The following is a 15,920-nucleotide window of genomic DNA, read 5'->3' on the forward strand; positions in this document are numbered from 1 at the left end:
CTTGCTGGGAAGTTTAGCAGCTCCAGAGCCCTACGATCCACCAGAAGGAGGACACAGGCAGACTTGAACTCTGCTGGTACAGTAAGGAGAGAAACAGAAGATATGCCTGCTCTGTCATCTCCCCAAGACACTGGAACCTTTTCCCCAACAGCACCAGACTCTCCCCCTCACTTCTGTATTTCAGGAAAGAGCCCACAACACTCATCTTCAAGGACTCTTAACACCTAGGTCCACACACATTCCACTACCCACCTAACCTGAGATTGGGCAATCTGCTCTGCAGTTTCCTCCCCTGGTTGCTGGTAGATCATTTGCTGTTGAATTGCCAGTTCTCCCCAGTGAGTAGCACCCCATTCCCTTGAACTTGTGATCTGCTTCCCCCGCTGTGTACTTGCCCCCTAGGACTAGTAAAGCGTTTGGTTGCTTCCTGGAGCTACATCTGCACTCAATATATACTCTAATAATACTAATAAAGGAAAGGAGGGAGCTGGAAAAGAAGGGAGACAACAGGAGAGAGGCAAGGAAGGAATATGTGCATTGTAAACGTGTATACTGCGATTACCTCCCTAATGAGAGACCACATTTTGCCAACATTCCTACATGCATACAAGTCAAGAACAATTTGTGAACTGTGGTCAGTCAGAACCTTCTCACATTCAATGACTGGTTTATTTCTTTATTTATTTACACAGGTTTAAGGTGGGCTTTGCCCTTTAAGGAGGGCTTCATGCCACTTCACACAGAACACTGTAAACAATATCATGAAAATCTTAACATAGAAACACAGATGTATGTACACTTCCATCGAGCCTCTTTATTTCCAGTTGGCAGTCAGTGTGGAGCAAGGAATGGGTGGGAAGAGTATGAGATTCCAGTCCTTCATCCACGTTTAACGTCTTCATCGCACCAGGAAAACTTGAGCGTGATGGTTCCAAACAACCACCCTATTTCAACCGTTGCCCTGGAACAGAGGTCTGCAGGTTTTGGCTTTCCAGATATTTTAGACTAAAACTCCCACGAGCTCCAGCTGGCAGTCAATGCTAAAAGGAGCATGGAAATCATAGTAAAAAAAAGAAAAACATCTGGCAAGCTAACTGAGGTGCAGAATCTCTTACGCTATCTCCCACTTAGTTGCTTTCCACTCTTGGATGATTAGAGTACAACGTGGTCTAGCTTTGAGGCTTTACCGGGGATCTGAATGCTGGCGCGGATGCAAGGTTGTCCCTTATTTAATCATTGTTTACCTCCAAGGAGAATCTTACACATATTGTTAACGGCTAGGCCTACCTGAGCCGTCTGCCATATTTCGCAGTAACTATCTATGCATTTCTAGGAAAGAACAGGCAGAGTATAGTATGTGTGTGTGTGAAAGCCTCTTGGCAAATACCATATGAGTTGAAGGGAAGATAATCAGTGACTTAATGAACGAGTTGCTGATTATTGTTCAAAGGTGAACCGGATTATCAATGAGTTGTATACTAATGATACTGTGCGTTTAATTGTCAAGAGGCAATTTAGTTTGTTTCATGCGCTTTATATAGGATCAATATTTTAAAATATTTCCTCAGCATGTCCGACACAGTCAGAGTTTGAGCGCATCATTGCTGCAGCTCTCATGAAGACTAGGAGTATAAAAGAAATGATGGGAGAGTCAAACGCAAGGCATCTCCTTCGGATGGGCTACACCTAGGAGCAATTCGGTTTCCAGTACACCTAGCACTGCCAGTTAGCCATTTATAAGGGCTCCACTTTTGCACATAGACAAATTATGGCAGCTTCATCCTGTATCTAATCGGACTGGGACTGCCTCGTTGAGGGACCAGACTTGCCAACTGGCAAACTTTCTGCTGTTCACTTGCTGGTGATATACCCTTTGAGCGATCAGAATGTTACCAGGGACAACAGACCAGAGAACTAACTCCCTTCTCTACCACACCCACGTTCTGAATGAGCATGCTGGAGTGTCTGCAAGGTAACTTGTAGCACTCAATAATACACCAACATAAATACATTTTTGATTCCCAAATGTGTGCACAGTTTTCAGCCCTATGAAAATTATACTTTTATCTTTAGTACTTGATCCTACCACCTCACCCTGCACTGAACAGTGATCTGACTACTTGTTAATAGTGCTATATGGCAGTTTAATAAATTCATTCTGTATTTCGGGGCCCTTGGTTTGTATTTTCAAGTTGCACAGACAAGAAGTTGTCTCGAACTAGCACTTAGCTTGGGGGACAGCTACCAGCCGTGAGGTTCCTTGATGCGTCTGCAGATGTAGACTTGTGCTCACAAAACTGTAGCCTAACAACTCAGATGTAACACTAGCTCAAACTCTGCAAGAGATATTGTTTTACTACTTCTATATTTAACAGATATACGTAATGGTGCAAATATAGCCATTTTATGGCTAATAATGAGTCTTAAAAGAGTCAGCGCCTATTTTCCCTATCCCGAAAAACAATACAACCTCCCCATTGTGTTTATGGACAACATGCAGTGTTGACTCACATGTGAAGAGCGAGGGGATAGGTTGGTGCCCAAGAAAGAAAGTAGGGCTGGGTTGGAGTCATTATCAGGACCAGCTCACGCAGGTGGTAGTGCTGGGGCAGAGTCAGTGATGTGATTCTGCCGTGCCCCCGAATGGCCTTTCAGATGCTGTTTTTGCAGGGGAGGATATGGGGCAGAACAAGACATAGTGCAGCTTCTGCAAAATGGGTCTTGCCAGAGCACCATTCGAGATTCAACCCCCTGGGCTCAATCTCCAAAATGTGTCACCTATAAGCAGCCCAAGCAATTTCTCCTGAGTGCATGTTCTTACTCTGGAGGCATCCTTGTGCTGCGGGAGACTCACGGTAAGTAGGACTGAGTGATTCATTTATAAACTTTGTAGCGCTTAGAGAAACGAGATATCCTCCGCGCACACGGAAGAGCCCAAGTCTCGCATCCATAAGCTAGCACTGTCCAAATCAGTATATATGGCTTGTGGTTAACAGACATTTTACTGTAAGGCCGATTGTTGTGACAAATGACATGAGCAAAGAGCCCGGTTAGCATTACTTGCTTAGAAAGGGTTCCATGCTTGAACCACTATCACAAATATTTCATATATAAACTTCTGTGGTCATTTTCGTGATAGCAAACAGCTCTTTGATGTTTATGCAAATCTCCAATCATTCTCTCTAGGAGGTGCCCACCCGCTTCACTGGATTTGGTTTCTTGTGGAGGTTGGGTGCTGCTCGATCTGAGCTGAGGCTCCACACCTCAGCCAACCCACATCACTTTGACCACTCCCCCGCCCAAAAAAACAAGACGGGGGTGGGAGGTTAGGGGTTCGCAGAGTACATTTTCTCCATTTCCAGCACTGGATTATTGACAAACCAGTTTCCTGGGGTTTCTCCATGCCAACCATTGTGATGCCGCTGGCGCCACCTCATCTGCTTCAGCAGGTAATGATAGAAGCTAACGCTCCCTTTTGAACTTTCAAAGCCATCTAAAAAATGTTAAGCATCTCCCATCTCCTCCCCCTCACTATTTAACCCAATCTACACTATGAGCAATGATAGAGCATAAACTGGTGACGCACCAGGTGCCAGATGAGAAATCCCAGGTGTCAAATTAGCACAGAATGGCAGTAGGGGAGAGTTAAGCTGGATAAGCAGACTTCGGGCCTAGGTTTGAGTGGAGAAGCATTGAAAACAGCTGTGCAGAAGGTGCCATCAGCAGGGTGTAGGACAATATGCTGACCATACGCCCCTCATGTTATGGCACAGGGAGACCATATTTCCAGACCTGAGCCGTCATTCGAATAATGTTAAGCAATGCATCGGTGGAGTCTTGGTTGAGGTCAATGCTGTTGAAAAGGATACCCCAGGAATGCAAACTAAGCTAGTGACAAAGAATTGTGAAAACTGGTAATTTGACATTGGTAGTATATACAAATCCTCACTTTGTAGATCAGCATGCAATAACAAGATTATACTGTTAGTATATATAAGTCTGTGTTATTTTTTTTGCTCTTTCAATTATTTAAAATGATGCCTTTTGGACCGTTAGTGCCCCTGCAGAATCACATTATTAGAGGACCAGCATCTTAAAGTATTCCCCCACCGCTAAAACAAGGTTTAAGTCTCTTATACAAGAAGGCCACAGGTGCTCTCTTGTCCCCAAACCCACCCTGGATCCCTTCGCTCCCTTTCCCCTCTCTAATATTCACTGAGGCTGTGCCACTTTGCCACCAGCTTGCGAGGGTGGTCACACACCTCCCGCCAATGTTCCACACCACCAGCCGTAACGCTGTGCGCACCCAGGATCAGCCGGCCCACGACTTCATTCTTGGTGGTGCGGTCGAAGTCGATGACCAGGAACTCGATGCTTATATCTGGCAGTAGCTCAGTCGGGATGTCATAGATGAAGGACTCATTGAAGACCGGGTTCAGCGTGCACTTCTTCACATGCGTCTTCTTCTTGGCAATACGCTTGCGGCCGTAGTAGACATTCACTTTCACGTATGGGTCTGCCATGGAAGAATGGGGAGAAAAAAAAAAAGACCAATGACACAGATCCAAAGACATGCCAAAAGAGTGAGACACTGAAAGACTAAGGAAGTGCTAAGTAAGTAAATAGACATTTATGTTTCGCCAACTACCGCCACCATGGCAGTGTCCTTTTGCAGAGACTTGTCCAGAATGCATATTGGGTTCATGCCCGGGATAACCAAACCTGGGTCTGTGGTGGCAAAAAGGAGGGGTGAGGAAAAATACAAAAAACAAAGTGAATCCAGTGGGTGGAGGTAGCGCTGTTGTAGGGCATTTAGGTATATCAGGAAGATGGGGTAAAGGACTAGTTTCTACTTGGATATATGGTATCTGGCATGTGAGAAATTGAGCAAGAAGGGTTTGTGAAGAGATTGAATGACCATGGTGAATCAGTGGTTGGCTGATGTTTCTTCAAAAGTCTATTGCCGTTTTTTAAATTGAAAGAGTGTGAGGAAGGCGACTAAGCGAGGCAATCAGTGACAGAATTAGGGACTAAGTGAGTGGGACAATGAATGTGGGAACAAATGTATTGTGGCTGAGTGACTAAATTATAGTGAGTGAACCTGGGAGTGAGTGACGGTGAGGGAGGAACTGAGTCAGGCACTTTATGTTATGTTATGCAGATTTATACAGCGCACTGCTACCACCCGAAGGTAGTCTCTAGACGCTCACATGGCTCTGCAAGAGAAGAGGGCAAGGTGTGTTAGGGATAATAAGGTTCAAAACCAGGAGGAACTGGCGTCTGTGTGCGTTTTCTTGCGTGTGGGAGAGGTCCTGCTTTTTTTAACCATATGGGTAGGACTCAGTGCCTCAGATGTGTGCTAGTGTTTGTGTTGGGTCATATGAGGTTAGATTGAGGTTGCAGTCATGCGCACTGGTTAGTTTTATCCATAAGAGGGTCGATAGACGCAGATTACTGTTCAGTATTTTGTCGTGTTGGTGGGCATTTGTGTAGTGTCAATGGACTAGGTGTAAGGGTAAGTTCCCTCTAAGTTTACTTCCAGAGTCAGAGAGGTGATTGAATTCGAGGATTACATTAGTTCTCAATGTGTCTAAGTGTAGTGTGTCTAGCCCTTGGTCGTGTATCGTGGCGTTGGTTATGTTGGGGGAGCAGGAAGGGGGAATTGATTAGTACACCGGTTAGCTTGACAGTGCCTCTGAAGAACAAGTTACTTACCGGTGTTAACACTCTTTCAACTGGATGTTCCTCCCGCGTATTGCCCATCTTTGATATATCCAAGTCTGCTTGCAGCTTGCTTTGGAATTTGTTTTCCTCATACGGTCGAGCATATGCAGTATCGAGTCTTGGTCTTCAACGCCCTCCATAGCATCCCTCATGACATCGATGATGGTATATGAAGCACGTGCGCTGACCATTACCACAGTTCTAGTTCTTTCCTCTTTAATTTGCATGCTGTGTTGTAGCAATCTTGAAGTTGCAAGGAAACGAAGGTGTTGGACACAGAAATTCTAGGCAAACAAGAGGAGACGGATCGGAGGACGATGAGGAATACGTGGGAGGAACATCCAATTGAAAGAACATTATCACAGGTAAGTAACGTGTTCTTCGAATGGATTGTGTCCTCCCACGTATTCCTCAACTTCGATAGACTCCCAAAGCAGTTTTTCTTAGGGGTGGGTGCCAAGAATGTTCTTTTGTTAATGTTATGGAGGAAAGCTTTGCCAAATTTGCGAGAGGACTTATCTGCATCAAGTTTCCCCTTCATTTCCTGTAAGGCCTTGACAGTCATGGATTGAAATGAGCCACAGTCATCCATCTGTTGGCTTGTCCCAAAACCCCACAGACATACGCAGTGAGGTTCTGTCATGGACATTTTTGCCCCACAATCTGCACACCGTTTGAAACCTGTCTTCGGTGTCAAGGACATGTTGAAGGAGTATCGAATCGACGTGATTGAAAAATGAACACAATCCAAATTTTGCTGAGGTGAATAGCTCCAAAGCATACAGCAAGGCGTAAAAAAACGGATCTGGTAAAGGTCAGCGCACATGTTTCATATACCTGCGTTAACGTCACAAGGGATGCTACGGAGCCGAAGACCAAGACTCAACGCGATATGATGCGCAACCTTATAAAAAAAAACAATTATGAAGCAAGTGGCAAGCAGACTCAGATATATCAAAGATGAGGAATACGTGGGAGGACACAATCGATTCAAAGTGAGTCTTTGGTGGCCACTCGATGGTACCTTAGCCCATTCTCGACTTCCACATAGGATTTAGGGCAGGGGGTGCTTGTACCCAGTGTTTTCCTAGTTACTTGGCAGGGATTAGTCGGGGCAGTTGTGTTTGGCCGGCTGTGCTGTTGACTGCTAAATGGGTGCACAGCTGACATAATAAATTTGAGGAAGTGGTGATCTACTGGGCGACCCTAGTTATGTGGGTGAGCAATTGATAGGGTGATGCTTCGATTTACTGCGTTACCCGTTTGCATGAATTGAGCGTGGGGTGTCTTTCCATGGGTCTGTCTGTTGATTGGTGGCATACTCTTCACCGATCTCTCTAGTTGTGGGGCATTACTGGGGGGCGGGGAATGTGGGAGGTGGTGTATTCTGTTCTTCCTTGGTTTCGCCACTGTTATCCGTGACCAAGTCCCTTAGTGCATTTCTTTTGTTTAGCAATCCCATGGGTTTTATTTAGTTTGTTTCGCTGCTGTTATCTAGCACTTGTCATGGTCTACTGAATAACCAGGTTTTTAGTCGTTTCCTGAAGGTGATGTGGTCTTCTGTGGTTCTAATTTCTTTGGGCATGGTGTTCCATAGGTTAGCAATTAGGTGGGAGAATGCTTTTCCTCCAAAGTTCCTCTTTTCATATTGTTTTGTCTCCATTTGTAGGTCGTCGCATGATCTTGGGTCCCTTCTTAGCTGGTAGCGGCTGATCTTGGCCTGGAGAATCTTGGCTCCTTGTCTGTTTAGGGATTTATGGGCAATGCAGAGGGCTTTGAATTTAATGTGTTTTTTTACTGGTAGCCAAAGGAGGCTTCTCAAAGCTGGAGTGATGTGGTCTCTGATGTGGCCTCTGTTAAATCTTAGGAGAATCCTGGCTGCAGTGTTTTGGACACATTGGAGTTTCTAGGTGAGTCTTCCAGCATTCTTAGGTAGAGGCTGTTTGCATAGTCAATTCTTGTAAGTGTCAGGGATAGGATTGTGAGGGTTCTGTGTAGAAAAGAGGTATGGAAGCAGTCCCCCTTAGTAGTCTTAGGAGATAATGCAATCACTAAAAGGTGCATCAGACTTGCAATTCCAGGGATAGTCCATTGTCCATGAGTACTCCTAAGTTATTTTACCACGTTGGACGTATCCGGTTATGCTCCCATACCAGTCAGCCAGTCCAGTTGTGGGTTGGTTGGTTTGCTTTCTGTGGGTGATATCATTATTTCCATTTTAGTTCAGTTTGAGGTTGTTCAAGGTCATGAAATTGTAGATGTCTGAGACAGTTGAGGCAGTTTGCAAAGATGATCATGACTAAAGAACCAATCAGTTGTGAGTTTCGTCTGCATCGTAAGCGGTTAGTCCAAGCGTTAGGATGATTTTCATCAGGGGGTCATGTAGATGTTGAAGAGCAGGGGGGAGAGGCTGCATCCCTATGGCACACTGAAGGATATGTTTTTGGTGTTTGAGATGAAAGGTGGTAAGTAGGTTCTTTCGTTTCGATTTGTGAGGAATGAGGTAAGCCACCTCAGTGCGAATTCCCGTTTGCCCCATTCCATCTGTCTTTATTAGTGTTGCATGGCTAATTAGGTCAAATGCTGCAGATATTACCAATAGTATGAGAGCAGATTGGGTGCTGTTGTCTGCATTTATTTTCAGGTCGTCCCATATTGATAGGAGTGCTGATTCTGTTCTTCTCATTGGTCTGAAGCCAACTTGCGAGTGGTCCAGTAATCCATTTGTTTTTAACTAGGATCCTGTATACATGGTTCTCCAAGATCTTTTCTGGGTTGGGCAAGTTGGATATGGGTCTGTAGTTGCTTGGATCTTCTGCGCTTTGATTCCTTTTTTAACCAGTGGTTTGATGTATGCTGATTTAGAGGAGGTTGGTACGATCTCTTTTTTAAGTGATCGGTTCATTAGGTTTCGGAAGTGAGTTGCTGGGGATTTGTGGTTGAGGATTTCTTTGACGATTGTCAGCAGAGGGAGGGGGGGCTATGGCCATTTGGGGATCCTGAAAAGTTGGTGTCCTTGATAAGTGTGGAGATTCTGTGAAGTGAGCACTGATAGTGAGTCGAGGACAGTGAAAGGGTGACTGAGGAGGGGAATTGGTGAGTGGCAGGAGGATGGAGACTGTCAGTGATTGAGTGGGAGTCTTGAGATTACCAGCTGAGTCAGGGAAGTATGTGTTAGGGATTGAGTGTATATGTATGAGAATGAGAGAGTATAATAGCGAGCCAAAGCATAAGGATTTGTGTTGATTAAGTGGGAGGTTTAATGGAATGCCTAAACAATTAAGCAATGGATTGACTGATTTTAAGAGGGCCTGGGTCAGTCACTTACAATGAGTGAGCCATGGATGGAGTAAGGGACAAAGTGAGTGGGGAAATCAGTGACAATATGAAGTACTAAGAGAGTGTGTGACTGAGATTTTACCTTCACTTTCCTTGGCAGGAGGGACTAATGTTTTTTTGTTTTGCCAAGTGCTGCACAGTCACAGGTAAACCAAGTTGTAATTGGTTCGTACAAAACTAATTTTTTAACAATCTTTTTATTTCTCTTTTTTACGATCTCAGTAAAGATAAAAAATGAGCTTCCGCCTTGCCCTCATTCCAACTCTTTTTCGTCTACCCTTTAAGCAACCCAACATCCCAGTCAACTAGTACCAATATTCAGTATGGCAACTTCCTTTTTTAAAGTTTTCATTATTAGATGGGGCTTTGCAAGCCAAAACTATTGGAGTACAGCTAGTGGGAGATCGGATATGAGCAGGAACACACAGATTGTGGGTGTGGTTTGGTTTTTACCCACCCATTGACTGCCCATGGCCCCGTTAGTCCCTATGGCCATTCCATCCATTTCCTGCCTTCTGAAAACCCATCCCTTCTTAGAGCCAGCTTTAAAAAGTAGTAACATCAGACTTTGCCTGCCAGTATTACGTCAAAGCATCCTTCTGAGAGGTAATGGCTTAATTGGATCTGTAAATGAGCTACTGATGTAATATAAAAAAGACTAAGCCAAGAGGGCTTTCATCCTCTTGAAATATACGCAGCATGCATGTCCTTCCACTTAAGTCTTGTTTAAAGGAAGCATTGGCAAAGCTGATAGTGTTTGCTTGTAGATCGGTATTTTTCCATCTGCAACCAATAATGGTCAGTTAGCACCAATAAGGCAGTCCCTGACAAATGCTTGTTCCATGTCCACAAAAGGCAAAACCGTTGGTGTTGCCATTGCATGTTCAACTTAACTGTGGTGTACTGGTTACCTCAACTATCTCCACCCCACCCGCCTCCTTTGCAATTGCCTGTCTCCACAAATATGTATTATTAAGTGTTCAAGCTTACCCCAAGTCTTTTCAGGCTTTTGCTGACACCCCGTATTTCGATGCAGCACTTATTTCCAGCGCTTTAAAACATGCTACAGGCAGAAACATGTTGCTTCAGTGCTGGAAGCAAAGGAGATGGGGCTAAGGGCGGGCGATGCGAAAAGGCCACGAAAGGCTGGGTTCACAGCAAGCCCAGTGCTTGCATTCATGAAGGTAGGCAACTTAAACAAGTATTATTTGCATTTTCATATACAGCCATATTCCCCCAAGCCAAAGTGACCAGCCGCCCACTTCTTTTATGGCTTATTTGCGGGAGGAGTGGTCTGGTTGCAACCCATGAGAGGCAGTTTAGTAGGCAGGATCCTATGAGGGGTCGATAGTGCCAAGAGCCAGGGTCTGCAACCTTTGACTATCCAAAGGTTATGGACTACAATTCCCATCAGCCTTTGCACGCAGAGTCAATGATTGGGGATCATTGGTTCGTAACCTAAAACAGCTGGAAAGCCACAGGTTACACATCCACCACCCAGAGAATACCTGATGGGAAGCCTGTTCACTGGGAAAAGACTCACAGAATGAAACTTACCTTCAGTGAATGGGTATTTTTGTAATCACATGTTCCTTGTGAGTGTGTTACAAAGCTGGGGCCTTACAGGCACCACTTTGCATTTTTTCCCGGTCTATTCCATCCCACCTTGTACTCAGAGGGGCTTCACTCCTTCACCACAACAACTGCAATGTCGTTTTCTGCAACTGTTAATCCTGTAGTCACTAGCAATTTTCCTTTTCTTGGGCCATCACTTTCAGCCTAGATAGTCAGGGCCTGATTCACAGAAGTGTTTTATAATAGCGCAATCCCATAGGAAAACGCTCTGTGAATCAGCCCCTCGATGCCAACTTTGGGTCAGGATCCAGTGTCCAGCCTGCAATCGTCAATGAGGGTTCCCACAGTACGTGCCTCCTTTGAATTAGTGGACAGGGCATATTCAGTGTGAAAGCAATCCGCCTTTCTGGGCTACGGTTGACCTTTCAAATCATCCCCACTGCGCTCTATCTTATGGAGCCTGTCCTGAAAGTATTAAACCCTATGCAGGTACTTGCACTGAACCAACCGCACTATAGAACCGGCAGAAACCTCAGGTGGGACATGAGTGGCCTCTCTCCAGTAATCACTACTGAGCTCTCCAGCCTTTTCCCAATCCTCAATTCCTCTATGTCTCTGGGAGAGTCGAAGACCGGCTTTTCTAGTCTTTAAAATACAACACTATACATCTGCAGCCCAGCCAATTAGCAGCATCCTGTCTGCGAGCAGGGCACAGGTGGAGGCTACCTCGGAGATACTGGTTCACAGACTGATCTGCACATTTATTTCGCTTTAAATGGCTTATTTCAGAGTTGCCAAGGTGAGAATCTCTCTAGAGTCAAGCATATGCAGGTGTGTCATTGTCTGCATGGGGGAGGAAGGTGTTAATACTAATGTTCTGCAACGGGCATGAGGAGCTCTTGGGGTCCACTGGGTGAAAAGAAAAGAAAACAAAAAACAATGCTGCCCCCTCCCCCATTTCTTTATTTACGAAGGGCATTGGGTAAAATGTGTGGTAATTCAATTCTGATAAGAGGATACTCAAGGATGGAAGAAAACAGCTATTTTACCGCAGGGCACTTTCAGGTTGTGGGCCAGGAGATATATGGACTGCAGTGCCCTGCACACGTGGGTCATTACACAGAACTGAAAGGGCATGCAGGGGGCACGTTGGAGTAAATAGCTGCTACCTGAGAGACCAGTGATGTCCATTTTTGGCAGATGCTTGGCTTTGAGCACTACGACCGTCATCCTCTGCGCCACAGGCTGGTAGGACAGGGACACCTGAAGCTCTCCGCGGCTCACGCACTTCTGTGGGAAGGAAACAACGAGACATCAACGAGAGAACGACGTCCCTGCACCTTGTACAGTGACGCGAGAGCCACCATCATGCATATGCTGCTTGATAAATATAGATATAAAATACAAGCACTGTTCTAAATTGATGGAGTGCAGAACTATGGTAATTTCATGGAAAAAAACGAGAACTGCTGTAATGGGTCAGATTCTATAATTAGGGTGGCTTCATAGTGTGAGCTTCAGGGGGACACAGTTTTACAAAAATTAAATGCGTTGTTGAAAAATGTAAATGTTAATCGTCTGCCTATTTTCCAACGGAATCATACGGTCTCATCTATACATTTATCAGCATTGCCTTGTTAGGGGTTGTCCTCCATTTTGTGAGCTGCTTCCAAGTGACTTTGGGAGCGTATATCATTACAGGAGACAAGGGCATAGTAAAATATTGCATTTTTAAAACCCTGCACAGCCCCTTTACTTACCTACTAATCCCAACCCCCCCCCCCCCCCGTAGTAGTAACTGAAGTACAAATGCGACAACGAATAGTAATACAATTACGGTTACCATCTGTAGTACTGTTCCTTCTAGCACTATAGACACTACACTACCCACTGCAGTGCCATTACTGCTACAAGTAGTAGTACCTCTGGTAATAGCAGGTTTACCAGTGCATCTGGTAGTATGCTCCCAATAGTAGCACAATTACCAGTAGTAGTTGTAGCAATAGTATGGACAGCAGTAGTAATGGGTTCCTACCAGACGATTCACTAGTAGTACTACTAGTAACACGTGAAGTACTATTGCTATGAGTAGTACTGGATTGTCAGTAGTTGTAGGAATGCATGTAGTTCTGTGGTAGCATTAGTACGAATAGTGGCAGTACTAAAAAATTATCGCTGGTTTTACCACTAATGCTACCAGTAAGAATAGTATTATTACTGCCACTGGCAAAAGTGCTACTACTGCTGCAACTAATATTGGTAATAGTGCTTCTACTAGCAGTGCTCGTATTTCTACGCATAGCACTATTGTTACTAAAACTACTACAAATGGTAGTAGCGGCAGTACAATTACAGCTGTAGGAGGTTTTTACTGGGTGATGTCTAATTCAGGGGAAGTTTTCACCCACCCCAAAACCGGTATGCACAATTCTCCTTTATTTAATACAGTTCTTTTTATGAATCTGGGGCCCCAATGTAATGGATTTGATTCCCCATAGCTTCACGCCCCTTCTGGGGCAAGAAACACAGTGTTGCACAGAAGGTACATTTAGTAACCAAATAGAAATAATTTAATCACATTGTAGATAAACAAATTGTTTCCTCCTTAAGACCAGTGATGAGCAATCATCAACACACTAGTCACTTTAGTTTTCAATACCACAGATATGGAAATAGAAACTTCTGTAATACACACTTCACTAAAGGTATCGATGCATTTGATTCATCCTGCACACAGGCACGCACCCTGGATTGAGGGCATGAGTGTCCAGGAGGAATCATTCATTGGTGGAAACAAATATTAGCTTAGCATATCCCTGCCTGCCCAGTTCTCACTACTTCCCTTTTATGCAAAACACCCCCCCCCCTTTTTACTCAATAGACAGGTCAGAGTTTCAACTCAATTGTAACAAACTATGGGACCTTTGGGTATGTGAATGGCTTCTAGCAAATAAAATTATGTTCAGCAGAAAGTTGGCAAAATTCCCTTCAGTGATGTTTCTATTCAGTTAACGTGTAAAATGTACCTTTCTTCCTTTCAATGGGCATCTTCAACCGCAAAAAAGAAATGCACAGCAAATCTCCCTCTCCCTTTTATTTTGAACAACTTAGCTTTAACAGCAGTATTCTATGCAGTGGTATATCCAGGAAATTACTTTAATACTTTGTCTAGGTAAGCACACAGTGAAATGTTCTATGCTCTTCTGTACTTGAGATCCCCTGATTCCTTCTCTGTGCATAGCGCACCATCTACACACCATGGACCTAGTCTGTGTTTCTGGAAAAACATTTGTTGTAGATGAACAAGTTAATTCTTACCTGGTAACGTTCTTTCGATGGGATGTTCCTCCGCCGTATTCCTCATATTGATAGATCATCTCCAGCTTGCTGGCCTCGGAAAAAATGTTTCAGTAGAGGGCGCTGCGCGTCGACGTCCCTCAAGCCGATGTCCCTCGACAGCCTCCGCATCGGCGCTGATGTCATCATGCGTATAGACTCGCGCAGCGTCCTTTGCTCAGGTCCGTTTTGACGTTTAACAGTAGCTTTACATGAATTGGTTATTGACCCCAAAGGAGCGTAAGCTGTAACCACAAGGGAAGTTTTACTGAGGGGATGGATGGGAGGGGCGATAAGGAATACGTCAGAGGAACATCCCATCGAATGAACGTTACCAGGTAAGAAGTAACTTGTTCTTCGAAGGGATTGTGTCCTCCGACGTGTTCCTTATCTTGATAGACTCCCATAGCAGTGTAACTGGAGGTGGGAGTAAAATGCCACGTTTCCCTTCAAGAATGAACAGAGTGTAACACAGCTTTGCCAAATCTAGTCTCTTGGCTAGAGGAGGAATCCAGGTTGTAAAATTTTGTGAAGGTATGTGCAGACGACCATGTGGCAGCCGCACATATGTCTCGAATCGGTACCCCTCTTTGGAGGGCCGAAGAGGCTGCGATACCCCTGGTTGAATGGGCCCTAAGATTTTGAGGATGCTCTTTCCCTGCCAGTTTGTAACATTCCAGAATGGCCAAAATAATCCATTTGGAAATGGTCTGTTTTGTTATCGGTAATCCCAATTTGTGCCCTGAGTAATCTACGAACAGTTGGTCTGCTTGCCTAATCCTAGCAAGTCTGCTGATGTAAAAGCTCAAAGCCCGCCTTAGGTCCAGCCTATGTAGCCTTTCTTCCTCTTTCCCCGGATAGGGAGGAGGATAGAATGAAGGTAAGGTAATCTTCTGAGTGATGTGGAATTCAGAAATCACCTTTGGGAGGAAATGAGGCTTCACTTGTAGGACAACTTTGTCTTTATGAAAAATTGTATGAGGGGGTTTACAAGATAGAGCTTGTAATTCGCTCACCCTCCTAGAATGCCACTAATAAGACAGTTTTAAGGGTGAGAAATCTTAACGAACAAGAGTGGAGTGGTTCAAAAGGAGTACCCATCAGGAAATGTAAGACTAAATTTAAATCCCATAAGGGAACTTGGAATGGTCTTGGAGGATAGACATTGGTTAATCCCTTCAGAAATTGTATTACTAAGGGTAACTTGAAATACGATGGCTCCTCTGCAGTGCGCTTGAATATCGATAGCGCTGCGAGATAGCCCTTGATGGTGCCAACTTGAAGGCCCGAATAAAGTAGAAAAGATAAGACCGTTGGTGTACCACATGAAAAGGGATCGATATTCTTTTCTCTACACCAGCTGCAAAATTTGTTCCAACGGCAGCGGTATAAAGTCTTTGTTGCAGGCCTTCTGGCCGAAAGCAACACCTCTATGACGTCATCTGGGAGGTCCCAATCCATGTATCTCAACCTTTCAGATACCAAGCGTGAAGGTTGAGGGTTCTGATGTCTGGATGGAGAACCTGACCTCCCTTCTGCGAGAGAAGATGCTCTTTGAGTGGAAGACTAATTGGAGCGCAGATGGACATGTCCAGAAGGTCCGGGTACCACGTTCTCCTGGCCCAGTCCGGGGCAATTAGGATCATGGCTTTCCGGAACCTTCTCAACCTCCTGATCATTTGAGGAATGACAGGGACTGGAGGAAACGCGTACAGAAGTGGAAACTCCCCGTCCACTATGAGCACGTCCCCTAGAGCTCCTCTCGGGGGAAAATCCCTTGAACAAAACGGATCGCACTTCTTGTTGATGCTGGTGGCGAACAGATCCATTGAGGGGTTCCCCAAAGGGTGAAGATCTGTTGAAGCACTTCCTGAGCTAGTTCCCACTCGTGGGAGACTGCTCTGCCTGCTCAGAGCGTCCGCCGTCAAGTTCTTCTCTCCGGCTAA

The 15,920-nt window shown here is 44.8% G+C and overlaps 1 protein-coding gene across 2 annotated transcripts in view; it reads right to left on the reverse strand.

Moving 5' to 3' along the window:
* Positions 1 to 660: 660 nt before the first annotated feature.
* SYT11 (synaptotagmin 11) overlaps positions 661 to 15,920 on the reverse strand; it is a 236,104-nt gene continuing 220,844 nt past the window's right edge. The window contains exons 3-4 of one of the 2 annotated variants that reach the window (XM_069649939.1): positions 11,808 to 11,928; positions 661 to 4,516 (exon numbers count right to left, since the gene is read on the reverse strand). In XM_069649939.1, coding sequence (XP_069506040.1) covers positions 4,206 to 4,516; positions 11,808 to 11,928 — 432 coding nt within the window. In that variant the 3' untranslated portion in view covers positions 661 to 4,205. Of the gene's footprint in view, positions 4,517 to 11,804; positions 11,929 to 15,920 lie in introns of both variants that reach the window. The other variant, XM_069649932.1, reaches the window with a different exon arrangement.

Source organism: Ambystoma mexicanum, chromosome 1p (genome assembly GCF_040938575.1).
Source record: "Ambystoma mexicanum isolate Mex_15411 chromosome 1p, UKY_AmexF1_1, whole genome shotgun sequence".
In the NCBI taxonomy this organism is placed as follows: domain Eukaryota; kingdom Metazoa; phylum Chordata; class Amphibia; order Caudata; family Ambystomatidae; genus Ambystoma; species Ambystoma mexicanum.